The 16,189-nt window shown below is 44.8% G+C and overlaps 1 protein-coding gene across 1 annotated transcript in view; it reads left to right on the top strand.

Annotated features, from left to right (window-relative positions):
- Positions 1-15,604, top strand: part of ror1 (receptor tyrosine kinase-like orphan receptor 1) — a 113,242-nt gene extending 97,638 nt beyond the window's left edge. Inside the window, exons 5-12 of the mRNA XM_053430715.1 lie at positions 4,538-4,665; positions 6,016-6,333; positions 6,999-7,244; positions 7,363-7,577; positions 10,472-10,651; positions 11,493-11,720; positions 11,823-12,187; positions 12,733-15,604. Coding sequence (XP_053286690.1) covers positions 4,538-4,665; positions 6,016-6,333; positions 6,999-7,244; positions 7,363-7,577; positions 10,472-10,651; positions 11,493-11,720; positions 11,823-12,187; positions 12,733-13,438 — 2,386 coding nt within the window. The 3' untranslated portion in view covers positions 13,439-15,604. The remainder of the gene's footprint in view (positions 1-4,537; positions 4,666-6,015; positions 6,334-6,998; positions 7,245-7,362; positions 7,578-10,471; positions 10,652-11,492; positions 11,721-11,822; positions 12,188-12,732) is intronic.
- The last annotated feature ends 585 nt before the right edge of the window (positions 15,605-16,189 follow it).

Below are 16,189 nucleotides of genomic sequence, written 5' to 3'. Positions count from 1 at the left end.
GAAAATATCAGTATATGATTCACAACTAAAACTCGTGAACGTGCATAATTATGTTGAACAGATTGTGTTTTCTCATTTTGCTCTTTATTCTAAGGAGGAAACACGATTCTCTCGAGGAGAGCGACCACACGTTTTCTATTGTTTCCTTCGTCTTTGCCTCTTCATTCTGTCTCAGACCTTCAAGTGTCTTTGATTTGCAGTTGGACACCTTCCCGTTAATACACAACACCATCACACACACACACACACACACTAACACACACACACACAAATGCACAAACTCAGAGGAGGTACACAGTTTGATGTCTTCACTGCAGCATGAGGCCTTATCACTTTACATCCCAAATACCTTTCATCCAAACAATGCTGCTGTGTTGTTGGAGTTTTCATTACCATGTATTTTATTACAGTTCTTAGATAACTTCCTTTGGTTGTTGAATATATACCAGTAAAGTTACATCATCGATTTGTCGTCAGACATTTAAAACCTGACACACGATGCATAATGCTTAGTTTCTGTAGTTTAGTTTGAATGTAACCATCAAACCTCAGTTTATCTCTGAGCTTGAAGTTGTTTTATAACCACAGTTCAAAGCTTCTTCAAATCATCAACTGGAAGCTGTAATTATAAGAACAAATTGCACAAGCTTACACCCCCCCCCCCCCCCCCCATCTGTATCCAGCAGCTGCGACCTCATGCAGCTCATCCCCTCTTCACTCAGCGCCCGCAGCAACTCCTAGAAAACCGAACCCTGAAATCTAGAATGTCGTCGGGGATCTGCCCCTCTGCCCCCCCCGCGTCCTCACCCGCTCAAATCTCATCCGACCGATATTCCCTTCAACAAGTAGTGTTGAGTTTCAAGTCCTCTCGACCCCACAACTCATCACAAACACATCATCCAACAACCAGGCGGACCAACTTATCGACGAGAAATATCCAAGTTTACACGTTCAAGGCCTAAAAAGACTTTTACAGGCCATATATTAAAGTCTCTATGACTCTGATGGAGCATTTTTCTAGGTTGTGCCTCTGTGGGGGGAGGAGTTTAAAATATTTTCTTTCTTCTTTTCCTTGAAGTCAACAAATCTGAAAAACTTAACATTAAAGTTTCACGTTAAAATCAAGCATCTATCCCCTCATGAAACCACATTTATCCACTTGATCTAGATTTGTATCTTGATTTACATCTAGATCCATGAAATCAGTCAAAAAAAAAGTGATGAAAGCTTTCATGTGTTACGTAAAACAGAACCTCCCTGGTGGGGGTAACTATTTATATTTAACTTTGTCCACATGCTTTATTTCTAATGTCCCTATAGTTGTTAAAAACACAGTAAAACTCAGCATATGTGCACAGTTTTATAAAACGCACTGAAAACTCCCATCCCATCAGGATGTACTGTATTAAAAGCGTCTCAAGGTTGTCTGGCTGCAGTCTGGCTCTTATTGGCGCCACTCAGGTGTTACCGCTGTGTGGATGGTGCTGGAGAAAAAGAGCAAGTGTTCCCCTACATAAATAATGAGGCTGGGATGAAAAAAGAAAAGTACTTTGACAATGAATCAAGTCGTCCTAAATATTTTGTTTAGGTTCTGTGGCGGGTTTGTGTTTAGATCTGGAGTCTATTGCTCCTGAGACAGAAAAGCCTCTCCTTGTAATTACCATTATAAAACATTACACCAGAAGGCCCATGGCGTTGGTGTGTAAAATAAAAATCCCAAACAGCCATTCACTGTTTACACAAATAGCAACCACGCTTGGCTCGGCCGGCCCGGGAAAGCTTACACAGACACACAGACATAAATGGAAACCAGGGAAAGACTTTCAGAAAAACCTCAGATGTCTCAGATGTGATTAGGCTTTTTGGTACATGCTTCTTCTCCTGCCCATTTCTCTCTTTAAACCTGCTGTAAGTCATCTGTGCTCGGCTGTAGCTGATGCAGACGCTTTATTGAGCCTCTGAGACCCAATTCAGTCGTTTTCAGAAAGTGAGGAAAGTTCAAATGAAGGCGGCGGCGGCCGGTTTGTGATTTGGACCGAGCCGGTTCGGTCGGGGCCGTTCGGACTGGCTGAAGTTATAATTTGCCGGCGGGGATCTGGCTGCTTTGTGGTGAATCGTCTACTCTCCCTTGTCATTTACTTGTCTGTGTGTGGCTCGATGTGTGTGTGTGTGGATGTGTGTGTCCTCCATCTTTGGTGACGCACAACCAATGGCGGCCGGAGTCCACTCCATCCCTCACTCTTTTTCATATCCTGCATTAAAATCAATCAGCAATCCATCGGTTCCATCGTTTTTCTCACTGGGAGACTCTTTGCTTTTAGATTTATGGATGTGCTTAGCACCCAACGAGAAGGAGCTCTCTGCCAAATGGAAAGTACATGAAGAAGAAGCAGTTTGTGGTTCGATGAAATGGTGCGAAGCCGTCTGCAGGCGAACCACAACGTGAACTCATTATAACCGATATCCACATTTTAGTAGGAAATTACATATTCCCAGGATAAACCTGAATTAAGCTGTAAACGTAAAGTTACCATATCTCTGTGGAATCGACGGAATGCAGACCAATGCTCTATAGTGTGTGTGTGTGTGTGTGTTGGTGTGTGTGTGCATGTGCGTACATGTCTGGTAATCTCATTTCGATCTGCAGACAGGGGTAGAGCTGACCTTGGCCTTTCACTCACTTAACACTCCTCAGAGAAAGGGAACCTAATGACCTCCACCTCACACCACACACACACACACACACACACACACACACCTACCCACCCTTTGGGGTCCCTGCGGTTGTTTGTGCCCACATGGATCCTCGTGTGTGTGTGTCTGTGCGTGCCTCCATCGTTGTCATCTTGTCTCCAGGTGCGTCTCTGCAGTGTTTTACTGCAGTTGGTTCAGTAATGAGAGTAATTCACACATCGTAACGTCCCTTGTAAACTTCATGACCCGCGTCAACAAAGGCAGGGACGGGTGATAATGAAGCATTAAGACACCAGCTCGCTTTTTTATAGTTCGCCACAAGTTGTAAGTTGCTGTGTTTATTTCAAATAAAGCTCTTTCAGCCTATTTTTTTTTACCTCTGTTGTGTTTGTTTGTTTGTAAGGCAAGATTACACAGTAACCACGGGATGGATTTCCATTAAACTGGGAGGAAGGATGTGGTGTTAGTCAGGAAAGAGCCCATTGCACTTTGGTGCGGATCCAGGATTTTTTAAATACTTTTTTAAACATTGCAGTACAGGGCGTTTTTCCACATTATCACAGTTTTGCCAGGGAATCATTTTTTGTGAACTCATATCTGAAATTTTGTGCAGCTTGATTGTATTTAAAGGGACTGTCGGGTCCTGTTGGAGGTATGTGCGTGTGTTCAAGTTATTATTATGATTATGATTATTAATAATCATAATCATAAACAGTTTCAAATGGAGCCCTCCTGTCTGCCTGTACTCTGGGAACAATGTCTGAGGCATGAGCATGAACTTTTAGTCGGCAAGCAGCTACAATATCATTCTTTGTGCTTGGTTGTTGTGTGCGTGTGTTTGTGTGTGTCTGTGCAGTGGCATCATGCACCCCCTCCTCTCCCCCCCTTTGTATACTGTGGTTGTGCGTTGTCTCACACTCCTCATTTGGCCCAACTGAGAGCACATGAACCAGTGATCTCACACTGAGCAGACAGGCCTGCGAGTCGCCATGTGGTTTCTGTGTTTGTGTGTGTCTGTGTGTCGTGTTTATGTGTGTGCATATGGGCCAGTGTGTATGTGTGTAGAAAATGAGAGAGGTGAGAGATGGAGGGAGATGAATTTGTTTGAAAAGAAACAACCAAAGAACCGCAGGAGCGCAGAGCAGACGACACAACCTGGGAAGTGAAATCAGAAAAGGGCAGAAAAATGAGAAGAGTCATTGATGGAAACCGGATCAGCTGCTTCTCTCTCTCTCTCTCTCTCTCTCTCTCTCTCTCTCTCTCTCTCTCTCTCTCTCTCTCTCTCTCTCTCTGTGTGTCCATGTGGTTCAAATCATGGCTGATGGGGAAATCTTTGCGCTGTAAACAATCGGGTCAAACTACCAAACATTAATTCTTAATGTGGTTTACATCTTAACTGTGAACTTGGGCGTTTGTGTGTGGTGTGTTTGTTTGTGTGGTGTGTGTGTGTGTGTGTACTCATTTTTGGTACCTCCCTCGAACCTCTTCCAGCTTAAACACTGACCTTGTCAGGACCAGTATACCTCATGGGGACCAAAGCCCGATACTAATGAGGCAAAACGTCACTTCTGAGGTCCTGGTTAAGGTTTACATTGAATTATGGTTATGTTAAAGTTAGGATTAGGAATTGATTGGTAATTAGGTTTTCCCTGTGTGTGTAATTCTTCTCTCGTCAAGCAAAAGGAGAAACAAAGAGGAAAACTGTTGTTAGAGAATCTGCCAAAAGAAACCAGTCATTTCTGTGTTATACAAAGAGAGGCTGCCATCTAGAGGTGCCTCTGTGCATTGCAGCATGTTTCACTTGATTCAAACTAACTCCTCTCTGTGTCTCTGTTGGTCTCAGGGAGGATTTCGATGAAGAGGGATTCTGTCAGCCGTACAGAGGCATCGCCTGCGCTCGCTTCATCGGCAACCGCAGCATCTTCGTGGACTCTCTGCAGATGCAGGGCGAGATAGAGACGCAGATCACAGGTGAGGACCATGTGCTGCTGACAGGGAGATGTGTCATTCATTAACAATGTCCTTCTTCTTCTGCAACTTTTCTTTTGCAGGTTTTCAAACTTTTGTTTTAACAGATTCAGTATGATTTCACCGATGAACGTATTCCCTCCGAGTCATTGATTATATAATAATAAACTTTATTTGCATATCACCTTTTATACAAGAAATGCAGCTCAAAGTGCTTTACATAAAATATAGATACAAATGAAAACATCTTAATAGAAAATGTTTGAAAACAAAACAAGATGTGTTTTGTATATGTTGATTTAGGTTTATATTTGACCCCAAGATTTGTTAATTTTCTTAATTTGAGTTCTATAATATTTGGTTGTTTTCTTATTACTTCCAGTAAACAACAACAGTTTACATTTCTTTATAAAGTTAATAGTTAAACTGTAAAATATTCAGCCTCAATTACATTTCTTTGTCACAAGGGTTTGAGAATGACATCTCTGCAATTTCTTTAAAATCTAAATTGGCTGAAATAATAATTAAAGTGGTCTTTCAAGAGGTCTCAGACTTCATGTCATTATCATTAAACAGTTATATATATTTAAAAGTGAATTGATATGCAGTAGGAAGGAAACATGTTGAGTTCAAGGGAAGTTCATCCGGGTCACGACTCTGTACGGAGCTCACACGACCCCCCCACTGAACTCCTCTGTTCTCCACCTCTGTGTTTTGGTTCTGTGTTGCCTGCATGCGTACGTCCTCATTGGTCCCGTTCAGTGTTGCATGTTATTTATTACATCCGTGCAGTCGTCAGCTTTTTCACCCCCGAACACTTCGGGGACACAGGGGCCGTGAACCCGCCCTCCGATCTGATCAAGGACGAGTGATAATTAAGATTTATGCTGCCACAGAGCTGCAATACTCCTACATCACTCATGTCAGAGGATTCCCAGTAGCCGGTCGTTCTCCAAACCATAACGTCACCTGACTGATCTTTATTTAATTTATTCTGAGCAGGATGTGCCGTAGAAGCCCTTGGATCATATCCAGCTTTACTTATCTGCTTTTCAATAGCTGGTCTTTTCCTCCCCCCCCCCGGACCAATCCCCCTTCCTGTCACTGACAACCACAGAAAAACATATGTTTGCAATAAACGTGCAGGAGGAATATGAATCATGCGTTTAATGCTGCAGCTTTCATTGTCAGTCACAGTCTTTGATGTATGTAGACGCTCTGAAGTGAGCATTGCTGACTTATCACGTCTATATTTCCTCTCATGAATGTGAGAGACACAGAAACAAATAATGAATACATTTTCTTCAGGCCTGTTTCTGTTCTAACGCCACCTTTGCCTCCTTTCATTCCCAGCGGCCTTCACCATGATCGGCACGTCCAACCATTTGTCCGACCGCTGCTCCCAGTTCGCCATCCCGTCCCTCTGCCACTTTGCCTTCCCGACGTGCGACCGCAGCTCGGGGACGGAGAGACCCCGGGACCTGTGCAAGGACGAGTGTGAGATCCTGGAGAACGACCTGTGCAAGACGGAGTACATCATCGCCCGCTCCAACCCTCTGATCCTGAAGAGGCTGAAGCTGCCGAACTGCGACGACCTGGCCGCCTACGACAGTCCGGAGGCCGGGAACTGCCTGAGGATAGGCATCCCCATGGCCGAGCCCATCAACAAGAGTAAGACCATGTCCCCTGATGATTCCATTGCATTACTTCTACTCATGATGAGTTTCTGAAGAGTCTCTGTTGTCGTTGCTAAGAGGAGCGTGTTTCAAAACCGTTGCTTTTTGGGGAATCTAGATTTTATTATTCTTCATTTTTTGATTTACAGAATCTGCCCTTGTGATTTAATCATCTAGTCCTCAAAATGTCAAAAACAGTGTCAAAACTTCCCAGAGCTTCAAGTGAAACCTTCAGATTGTTAGATTTGTCTAAAATCCAGAGACATTTCATTTATTGTGATCTTTGAGACTTAAGAAAGCAGCAAAACTTCACATTTTATTTGCTGGAACAAGTAAATTGTTGCAATTATGCTTGAGAAATTACTCAAAGATGATTTGAGCCTGAAATATTACTTTTTTTAACAGACAAATACATTAATAAGATAATTCCTGCAGCTTTACTCTAACTAACAAGAACTTTGCCTTCAGTTTCTGTCTGAGTTGTCAGTGCAGACGTTCACATCATCCCCCTCATGATATTTAATGTATTTTATTATTTCCCTGTGGATCTGTCGGTGCTGCTACACATGAGCACCCCCGGGTATCTGATTTCATTCATCCACTACCAGATACACAAAACCAACACAGAGAAGTAACACACGACCTTGTCCTGCTTTCCAGATCACAGGTGTTTTAACAGCAGCGGCGCAGACTACCGCGGGACGGTCAGCGTGACCAGGTCGGGCCGCCAGTGTCAGCCGTGGAACTCCCAGTATCCCCACAGCCACACCTACCTGGCCCTCCGCTACGCAGAGCTGAACGGGGGACACTCGTACTGCCGCAACCCAGGGAACAAGCACGAGGCCCCCTGGTGCTTCACGCTGGACGAGGGGGTCCGCATGGAGCTGTGTGACATACCCATCTGTGGTGAGGGACCAGAACCATGTTTACATCCGTGTTAATCACGTTTATACTTAATTTTGTCTCTGTAATATGTGCAGATTGTGTTGTGATGTTGATCTTCTCTCTCTCTCCATCACTATAGACCATAAAGACATGTCAGGCGGCGGCAACATGGAGATCTTGTACATCCTGGTTCCCAGTGTGGCCATCCCGTTATCCATCGCCCTGCTCTTCTTCTTCATCTGTGTGTGCCGCAACAACCAGAAGACGGCCAGGCCTCCCGCCCCCCGCCAGCCGAAGCCGGTGCGAGGGCAGAACGTGGAGATGTCCATGCTCACCACCGCGTACAAGCCAAAGGTAGAGAGCAGCACATTTGAATCATTAACCGTCAATAAAGATGGACGACATGACGGCTCCCTGAAAGAGAAGCCCCAACTCCACCATGTTATTGGATGGGACAGGGACCAAACTAAAGAGTCAAAGTACACACAAATACATTTGCCTCACATTTGTAGATAGTTCTTATCACACAGATGTTTGTTCAAGTGAATTTCTTTCTGATAAGTTTATTTTTAATTAGTGATATTAGGTGTACACACTCAAAATAGTAGTATCTTAGTCACGAGAGCTCCAATGGTAAATCCCTCTGTGTGTCAACTGGGATATGTTGCAGCATGCTGGGGTTGACTGGAGTGTGTCTAGTGTTAGTGTGTCTGGTGTGTGTGTCGGTGTGTGTGCACATGGAAATTCTCAGTCTAAGCCAAGGCTGCAGATCTCTATCATCAGAGCTCAGCAGGTCCAGCAGAGTTCAACTGCAGCTCTTCTCCTTTGTTTATCTCTCTTTTCCCCCTCGTCTCTTCCTCGCTCTCTTCTCACCTAGTCCATCTTTCTGCGTTGCTCCTCTCCCTCCATCCTTTCACTCCTGGAACTCTTTCTTTCATCATCCTTCACTCTCTCCTTCCCTCCCGTCCTCCTCCTTCTTTCACAGGCCCACTCTGTCATGTGGATCATCCAGCCTCTGCTCTGCCAGTCGACACACAGCTCACGTTAGGATCTGTATCACATTTCTCTGGAGGCTGCACACTCGGCCGTATCATGTCTGTTTATCTTTCTCGGCGTAATGTTGTTGATGGTGGTGGTGGTGGGCGGGTGGAGGGCGGGTGGAGGTGGCTCTCCAGACAGTGTGTCTGCATGTGTAAAAACCAGAGCTGACGTTCAAGGTAATGAGAACGACTTCAGCATCAGCAGCTGCCGAGGGAACCGCAAAATGTCACAGGAGCGTCAGAAGACATTAATATCTCAGGTTTTCTTTTGTTTTCTCTGGAATGGAACAAATGCTTCACCGGCCTAAAGAAGGGAATCGTTCCTCGCTGTGTTTAGATGACGACATCGTGTCTGCACAAAGTTTACAGTGCATCAGATGCAGGTTTTCAGAGTGACGGCCGTGCAGCCGTGGAATTACACAGCTGAGTTCAACACATTGAGATATTTGTTCACACAACAGACGGTAAAACCATTAAAGCTTTGTTTCCCAGTGCAGGCATCTAACTTCTATAACTATTGTATCCCGTTTGTAAAGGATTTGTAAAGTTGTAAATCCTCATGTGATACAGTAGTTTATGTATATTATTGTGAATATGAGTTTCCCTGTTCTCTGCTACTCCAGTCTACTTACTCTGGGATTAGGCTGCTACCCAGCAGGCTTTGCTACAGGGTCACCCAGGGGCCAGTGCCTGTGACAATCCGTTTAGACACACATAAACACACACACACACACAAACCTGTGGTGATATGAGGAGGATCTGAGGGTTTGGGTGTGGGGAGGAAAAGAGGGGTGAAACAAGCCTGAAACTAAAAACATCTGCGTCTCTCATAACAGCAGCAGGCCCCCACACTCTTTTCATACACACAAACACACGCACACACACACACACACACACACACACACACTCACTCATCGCCCCCCTCAGTGTGTGTGTGTGTGTGTGTCTGTCTCCTGCTCACCGAGGAATTTCTTGAGTTCCTGGAATCTGAAAATCTCTGCCAACCTCTCCTCACCTTTTATCTTCTCCCAAGTGCAGCTACACACACACACACACACACACACACACACAGAAATTCCCACTCCTTCTGTTTCACCTGCACTGTTAAAAAATATGAGAGTTTAGCTGGATTCACTGAGGATTAACAAATATTGGTATGATAATAACATAATATGATGTGAACCAGACCCATGGGTCACATCATATTATGTTTCCAAATATGAACCTGTATGAACAACTTATTTTTTCATGATAGATTAATAAATGGATGGATGCACTTTATAGATCTCAAACCAACTACTAAGTACTTTATGTTTGTTTGTATTTGTTTTTAGTTTTATTTATATATCAAGCTTCAAATATTTTTTTTTCGTAAGGGTTTGATGCCAACATTTTCTTCTATATATATCAGCTAATATATTGTATTGGAAATATTTAACCCTCTAATATCAGCATCAACATCAATCCCCAAAAATGAGTAATGTTCTGAAACAACTGAATTTGATTTCTCCTCCTGTTCATTAAAATAAGTGTGCGACAGAGTTGTTAATAGTTTTTCGAGTTGTGTAGACAATGAGGAAACCTAGACCATCACCAGTTTTTCCTTTTCCACTCAGGCCTGTCGTCTTTCTCCCGTGAACCTTCTCTCACAACCTGAATCCTTGTTGTTGACGTGATGTTTTCCCACTGAAACACTGTTAAAGCCCCACGGCTCAGCTCAGCCTCGTTGGATTTAACTGAACAAATAAACCTCCAGTCGTCCTCAGACTGAAAGCAGCTGGTGGCGTCCCTCCTCACAGAGGAAGCTCCGGCAGCAGATTCTGCAGCTTCACTGGAACAGGGAACTAATTGCTTTTGTCCTAAACGCTGCTAACACGTCAGATAAATCACACGTTGAGCTAAAACAGATTTCGCAAATTTTCCCATATTGCTTTCCAAAGCTCAGGGAGTCATTAGGGCAGTGACATCACCGTCTGATTATGACAGTGACTGCATCAACTCCCCAGATTATACTTGTATTATTTTACATGCACACAAAACACATATTTGGTGTCATATGTGGCAGTTTGCCTGCATCGAATTAGAAAGCAGTGATGTTAACTTCAATTTTTCAATAACGGGATGATTTACTGTAACGTTGTGATGTTTTCTACCGCTGATCTCATTCCTCCCTTCTTTCTTTCCCTTCTTTTCCTCTTCCCTCTGCAGAGTAAATCCAAGGAGCTTCCCCTGTCGGCCGTGCGCTTCATGGAGGAGCTCGGCGAGTGCACCTTGGGGAAGATCTACAAGGGTCACCTGTATCTGCCCGGCATGGACCAGGCCCAGCTCGTGGCCATTAAGACCCTGAAGGATCTGTCCAGTACGCAGCACTGGGGCGAATTCCAGCAGGTACAGGATGAATCCCCTTCACTCGGGTTTTAAAGAAATACTGGCAGTGTAGAGGGGTCGGTTTGCATCATGTATCTTAAAAAGGAAGAAAATAATAACATATACAGCTGCTCTAAATAGCTTCTAACTGGTAAATGGGTTTAAAGTGGTTTAAATAAAATATGACACTAAACTACTGCAGCTGTAAAGGACTTTTTTCCCTTTGGAAGTATCAATCCTCCCACAATACTTGCAGCCTGACTTGTTATATTTCCTCAGAAGGTAAACGTGGCGGCCGGTGGGAGACTGGTGCGGCTGGAAATCACTCGACGCCGGATGATTTCTGCTTGAAATAGCTCCAAAAATAAACTGTAACTCCAGACAGGCCCGTTCAGATAAATATACAGATGTTCAGGAGCATTTGAAATAAATGAGTTGTGTAAAATATAATCCTCACTTTCCATTTGCGAGAGAGCGAAGCTGCAGAGACCGTTTAAAGTCACACTACAACCAAAATCGGATTTTTTAAGTTTGAAGTATATTATTGAAAAGTGGCCATAAAAAGTAGATTTGATCTGAAATCATTGATTTATCATTATGAATAAAAAAACAACGTTTTCACAGCCAACTTTCAATACCTTAAACCCCCAAAATGCATTCTGATCGAGCATCACCTTAAAGTCTTTGTTCTGCTCACTTGCCCAATCGCTGCTCCTTTCATACTCCACAAGTAGAATCATAAATATCGCACAAGCCTCAAATTGATAACGCGAATCAGGCCGATAATCACCCTGTGTGCAGCTGGCATCGCACTTTCTTTCCCGACTGATCTTTCTTTCGGTGTCTTATTGTCTTCCCACAGGAGGCGGCGGTGCTGACCGACCTGCAGCACCCGAACGTGGTGTGCCTGCTGGGCGTGGTGACCCAGGAGCAGCCCGTCTGCATGCTGTTCGAGTTCCTTCCCCAAGGCGACCTCCACGAGTTCCTCATCATGCGCTCGCCGCACTCTGACGTCGGCTGCAGCAGCGACGAGGACGGCACGGTGAAGTCCAGCCTGGATCACGGAGACTTCCTGCACATGTCCATACAGGTACAACGATCATTCGAGAAAGAGCCTGTAGCTCTGTTTAGTGCATAGTTAGCATCTAACAAATCCTTTAATGACTGTTTCTTTCTATCCACCCTGATCCAGGTGGCAGCTGGGATGGAGTACCTGTCCAGTCACTTCTACATCCACAAAGACCTCGCGGCTCGGAACGTCCTCGTGGGCGAACAGCTTCACGTCAAGATCTCCGACCTGGGTCTGTCCAAAGAGATCTACTCGTCCGACTACTTCTGCGTCCAGCCCAAGACGCTGCTGCCCATCCGCTGGATGTCCCCCGAGGCCATCACCTACGGCAAGTACACCTCGGACTCGGACATCTGGGCGTTCGGAGTGGTGCTGTGGGAGATCTTCAGCTACGGCCTGCAGCCCTACTACGGCTTCTCCAACCAGGAGGTGATGGAGATGGTGAGGAAGAGGCAGCTGCTGCCCTGCCCGGAGGACTGTCCGCCCAGGTAATCTCACAGCTCATAGAGGTTGAACTGCAGCAACAATGTCACGTATGTTTGGAAAAGGCAGAACCTTATATCTTTGTTTCCATCTTTACGACTTATTAGTGAGGAGGTTTTTATCTCAGACCTGGTTCAGACCTGATATTAGCATCTATCCTGAGTGATCTGGTCACAAGGGGTCAGTTCTCAGTACTGATGGGAATGGACCCAAATACATCCTTACTGCGTCCTGAGATCAGATCCCATTCTACAGTAAAGTTGTGCTAAGCCAGCTGATGCCTTCTCACGGACTATATTAATATGGTGCTCGTTTTATAGTATTTGATCAACGTTCATTCATTTACAATATTCCGAAAATTTGATTTCAATTATTGTTATTAAAATAAGTTTCAAATACACTTCCTGAAGGGAAAAGCTAATTTCCTTTCAAAGCTATAATACAATAATAACATAATAATAATAATAATAATAATAATAATAATAATAATAATAATAATAATAAAGGTATTTGATTAAGTATTTAATAATCTTAATCATTTGCCTCCCAGGTTCTATGGTCTGATGACAGAGTGTTGGCAGGAGGGACCAGGACGTAGAACGAAGTTCAAGGACATCCACGCCCGCCTGCGAGCCTGGGAGGGGCTGTCGTCCCACGCCAGCTCCAGCACGCCCTCTGGTGGCGGGGGCAACGCCACCACCCAGACCACCTCGCTCAGCGCCAGCCCCGTCAGCAACCTCAGCAACCCCCGGTACGCCGCTGCTGCTGCCGCCGCTGCAGGGTACATGTACCCGGCCCAGGCTATGCCCACGCCGGCCCAGATGGCTCAGATTCCAGGCTGGGCTCCCATGGCTATGCCCACAACTCACCAGCGCTTCATCCCCGTCAACGGATACCCCATCCCCACTGGATACGCCGCTTTTCCTGCCCACTTCGCCCCCCCTGCTCCGCCCACCAGGGTCATCCAGCACCACCTGCCACCTCCCAAAAGCCGCTCGCCCAGCAGCGCCAGCGGCTCCACCAGCACGGGCCACGTCAGCGGCGTGCACTCCACCACAGGCTCCAACCACGACGCCAACGCCCCGCTGCTCTCCCACTGCATCATGCCGGGCAGCGGCGGGGGGTCGGCTCAGGTGTACGGACATCTTACCCAGAAGGGGATGGGACACCTGGACCACGGATCACACACGTCGGCGCTGCTCACTGCGGATAATGAGGTGATGATGTACGACACGGTCATCACCGCAGACCTGTAGACAGACGGACACTCACACACACGTTGGGGCCTCTCACCCAGTGACCTGCTTTAAGAATTCTCCTGTGGTCGGACTGGGAGCGAACAGAGACCGGTTCTGGAAGCAGGAAACACTGTCGCAGCCTCACGAGTATACACACACGGCTGTTTGACTTTTAAATGCCTTCCTGTTCAAAGCAAGTGTCCTTACCACCATGGTTTGAAAATGTCTTTATTTTAACCTCTGTGTAAATACGGTACATAAGTCCTGAATGAATGAAATACAAAGATATATATTCAAAAATAACTTTTTTTATTATGGAAAACACTTTAAAGGGGAAGAAGGAGCGAGTCCCCCCCCTGTGTTCCTCTCTGTGTGGTACAACCTGACAGACACGTGTCAACAAGGTCGTGACCTCTGGGGTCAGCGCGACTCGCTCCCTTCTGGACATTGAAATGGAAACAAAGTGCTGTACATGAAAGCTTGTGCAGTAAAAGAGAAGATGCATTCAGCAGGTGATGGAGAATGGAAGAAGCAGAGGAGTGGAGCTGCCCTGGAACTTCAGCCTTTTCAGACTCTTACGTGGGAACTGTCCATCGAAGCAGCTGAAAGTGAAACACTCATCTTCACACCCTTTCAGAAATGACAACTGAATGTTCAACATGACTTTCTGAGACTTGGACACAGGCCTCTTTGCTTCTTTGTTTTCGTTTTTTTTCGAATTTAATAGTAAACTCTGCATCAGCCTCCTTTCATTCCTCTATATGAGGAAACTGTCTGTGCCTCCCTCCATCATTTGTCTGTGATCTCAGCGTCTCAGCATGGATCCTCCAACCTGCCCGTGGATACGTGATCCATCCCTCACATCTACAAACAAAATCACACTCCAAACATTTTCTCCTATTGTAGATTGGATGTGATATTTTATTTGTTTCATGAGTTTTTTCATTGTTGTCAGTGTCTAAGTTGTGAAGGAATTTACAGATTTTTATTCACAGGGCTTGTCGTCATATCTCTGTTTTTACTTTCCTGTGTTTTGTTTTATCTGGATTGTGCACAAACAAAACTCTGAGGACATCACACAAAGGAGGGAGGATGGAAACAATGAGCTCTCATAACAACTCGTGAAAACATTAATGAAACAGAAATGAAATAGTCCAACAGTCCCCTTATGAATACACGTATAAATTCACCACATCCAGATTTCTCATTCATACAAATATTTCCCTGAAACGCCCATTAATTATTCATATCTCAGCTGTGTTTACATCTTAACACATCCAGTGTCCAGGTTTGTGTGATCATTTGTGGTTTTGATGCTTTGTCTCACCCGATCCTCTTTCTGTGATATGAAGAAGTGTCTTTTTGTGAATGATTAACTCTCTAATGCTGTAGTCACACCAGTGACGCCTCATCTGTCTGTTCTTATTTCATGATGACTGTTGATTTCATCGCAGCAAACGGCTGAATATGCTTTTTATTACTTAGAGGACAGAATCTGCTGAAGCAACAAATCAGTTTGGGATCTCTGTAGTGAAAAGTAAAGTATCTGTGTAGGAGACAATCATTGGTTTGTTGAATGTAGATAAAAAAGACAGTTTGTATGATCTGTGATGTGATGTCACTTCAAGTGTATCCATCCCTCAGCTGTACTGATCCTCCTTGGAGGGGCCGCAGCCGACATTGGGCGCGAGGGATGTGGAGTCACACCCTGGAGAGTTCACCAGCTTATCACAGGCTGAGATCTCGTTTGCCCTGAGATTCAAACCGAATATCGTCAACAGAGAAGCTGATTGTCTGTAACTAGCAATATGAGAGGTTGAGACTTTTCCACCCTTTGGTAGAGATTCATTCATCGTGTCAAATCCAAGGCCCAACCGTGCCCTTGAATTGAGTCAAGCTTCACCAAGTTGTTCACACTCAAGTTCCCTGAATGTGCCTGATATTTTATAGAGAGGATTATTTTATTATTCCCAGGGAAAACAGGGGAAATGTCGAAAAAAAAGGCTTCAGATCCAGATCGGCACCAAAATTAGATTTCTATCCCCATCCTTCCACCAAGTCTGTTGAAATCCATTTAGTAGGTTTTGTTTATAATCTTGGTTTACAAAAAAAAACGGTACAAAATAAGAACCATGTCTCCGGACTGTGTCTTGTTCTTGTGTTTCCTCTGAAGCAGACTGAGCGACCCTGGCATCTGAGTGGGGACACGTGTCCTCCTGCCTGGGGACACGTGTCCTCCTGCATCGGGACACGTGTCCTCCTGCCTGGGGACACGTGTCCTCCTGCATCGGGACACGTGTCCTCCTGCCTGGGGACACGTGTCCTCCTGCGTGGGGACACGTGTCCTCCTGCGTGTAGAGGAATGTACATGTATGTGTAAAACTATAACAGTGCAAATAAACCACTTGTACACAAGACTGTGAATCCTGATCAAGTCTAGGTACTTTTGTATTTGGCCAAAAACAAATCGTTATTGTACCTTTTTTTATTTTTTATTTTATTCTTTTCTTTTTCAACACAAAGAAACCAGCATAAAGATCCGACAGTGTACCGATCAGAAGGTTCGAACCCTTTTGACCACGAGAGGCCTTTCTCTTTGTATTGTGACTGAACATTTTTGCACAGATGTTTTGTATTGCAAAATCATGTATTAAATGATGTTGTTTGGTTAAACCTGCAGTCACTGATATGATCATTACTGTGGTAACAACACTGTGAATCCACTGGGTGGCGCTAAACTACAACCTGCTATGGAACCTATCATTGAAT

Source organism: Pleuronectes platessa, chromosome 9 (genome assembly GCF_947347685.1).
Source record: "Pleuronectes platessa chromosome 9, fPlePla1.1, whole genome shotgun sequence".
NCBI lineage: Eukaryota > Metazoa > Chordata > Actinopteri > Pleuronectiformes > Pleuronectidae > Pleuronectes > Pleuronectes platessa.
The sequence above is the reverse complement of the archived record's forward strand: the minus strand, read 5'-3'. Positions and strand labels throughout refer to the sequence as shown.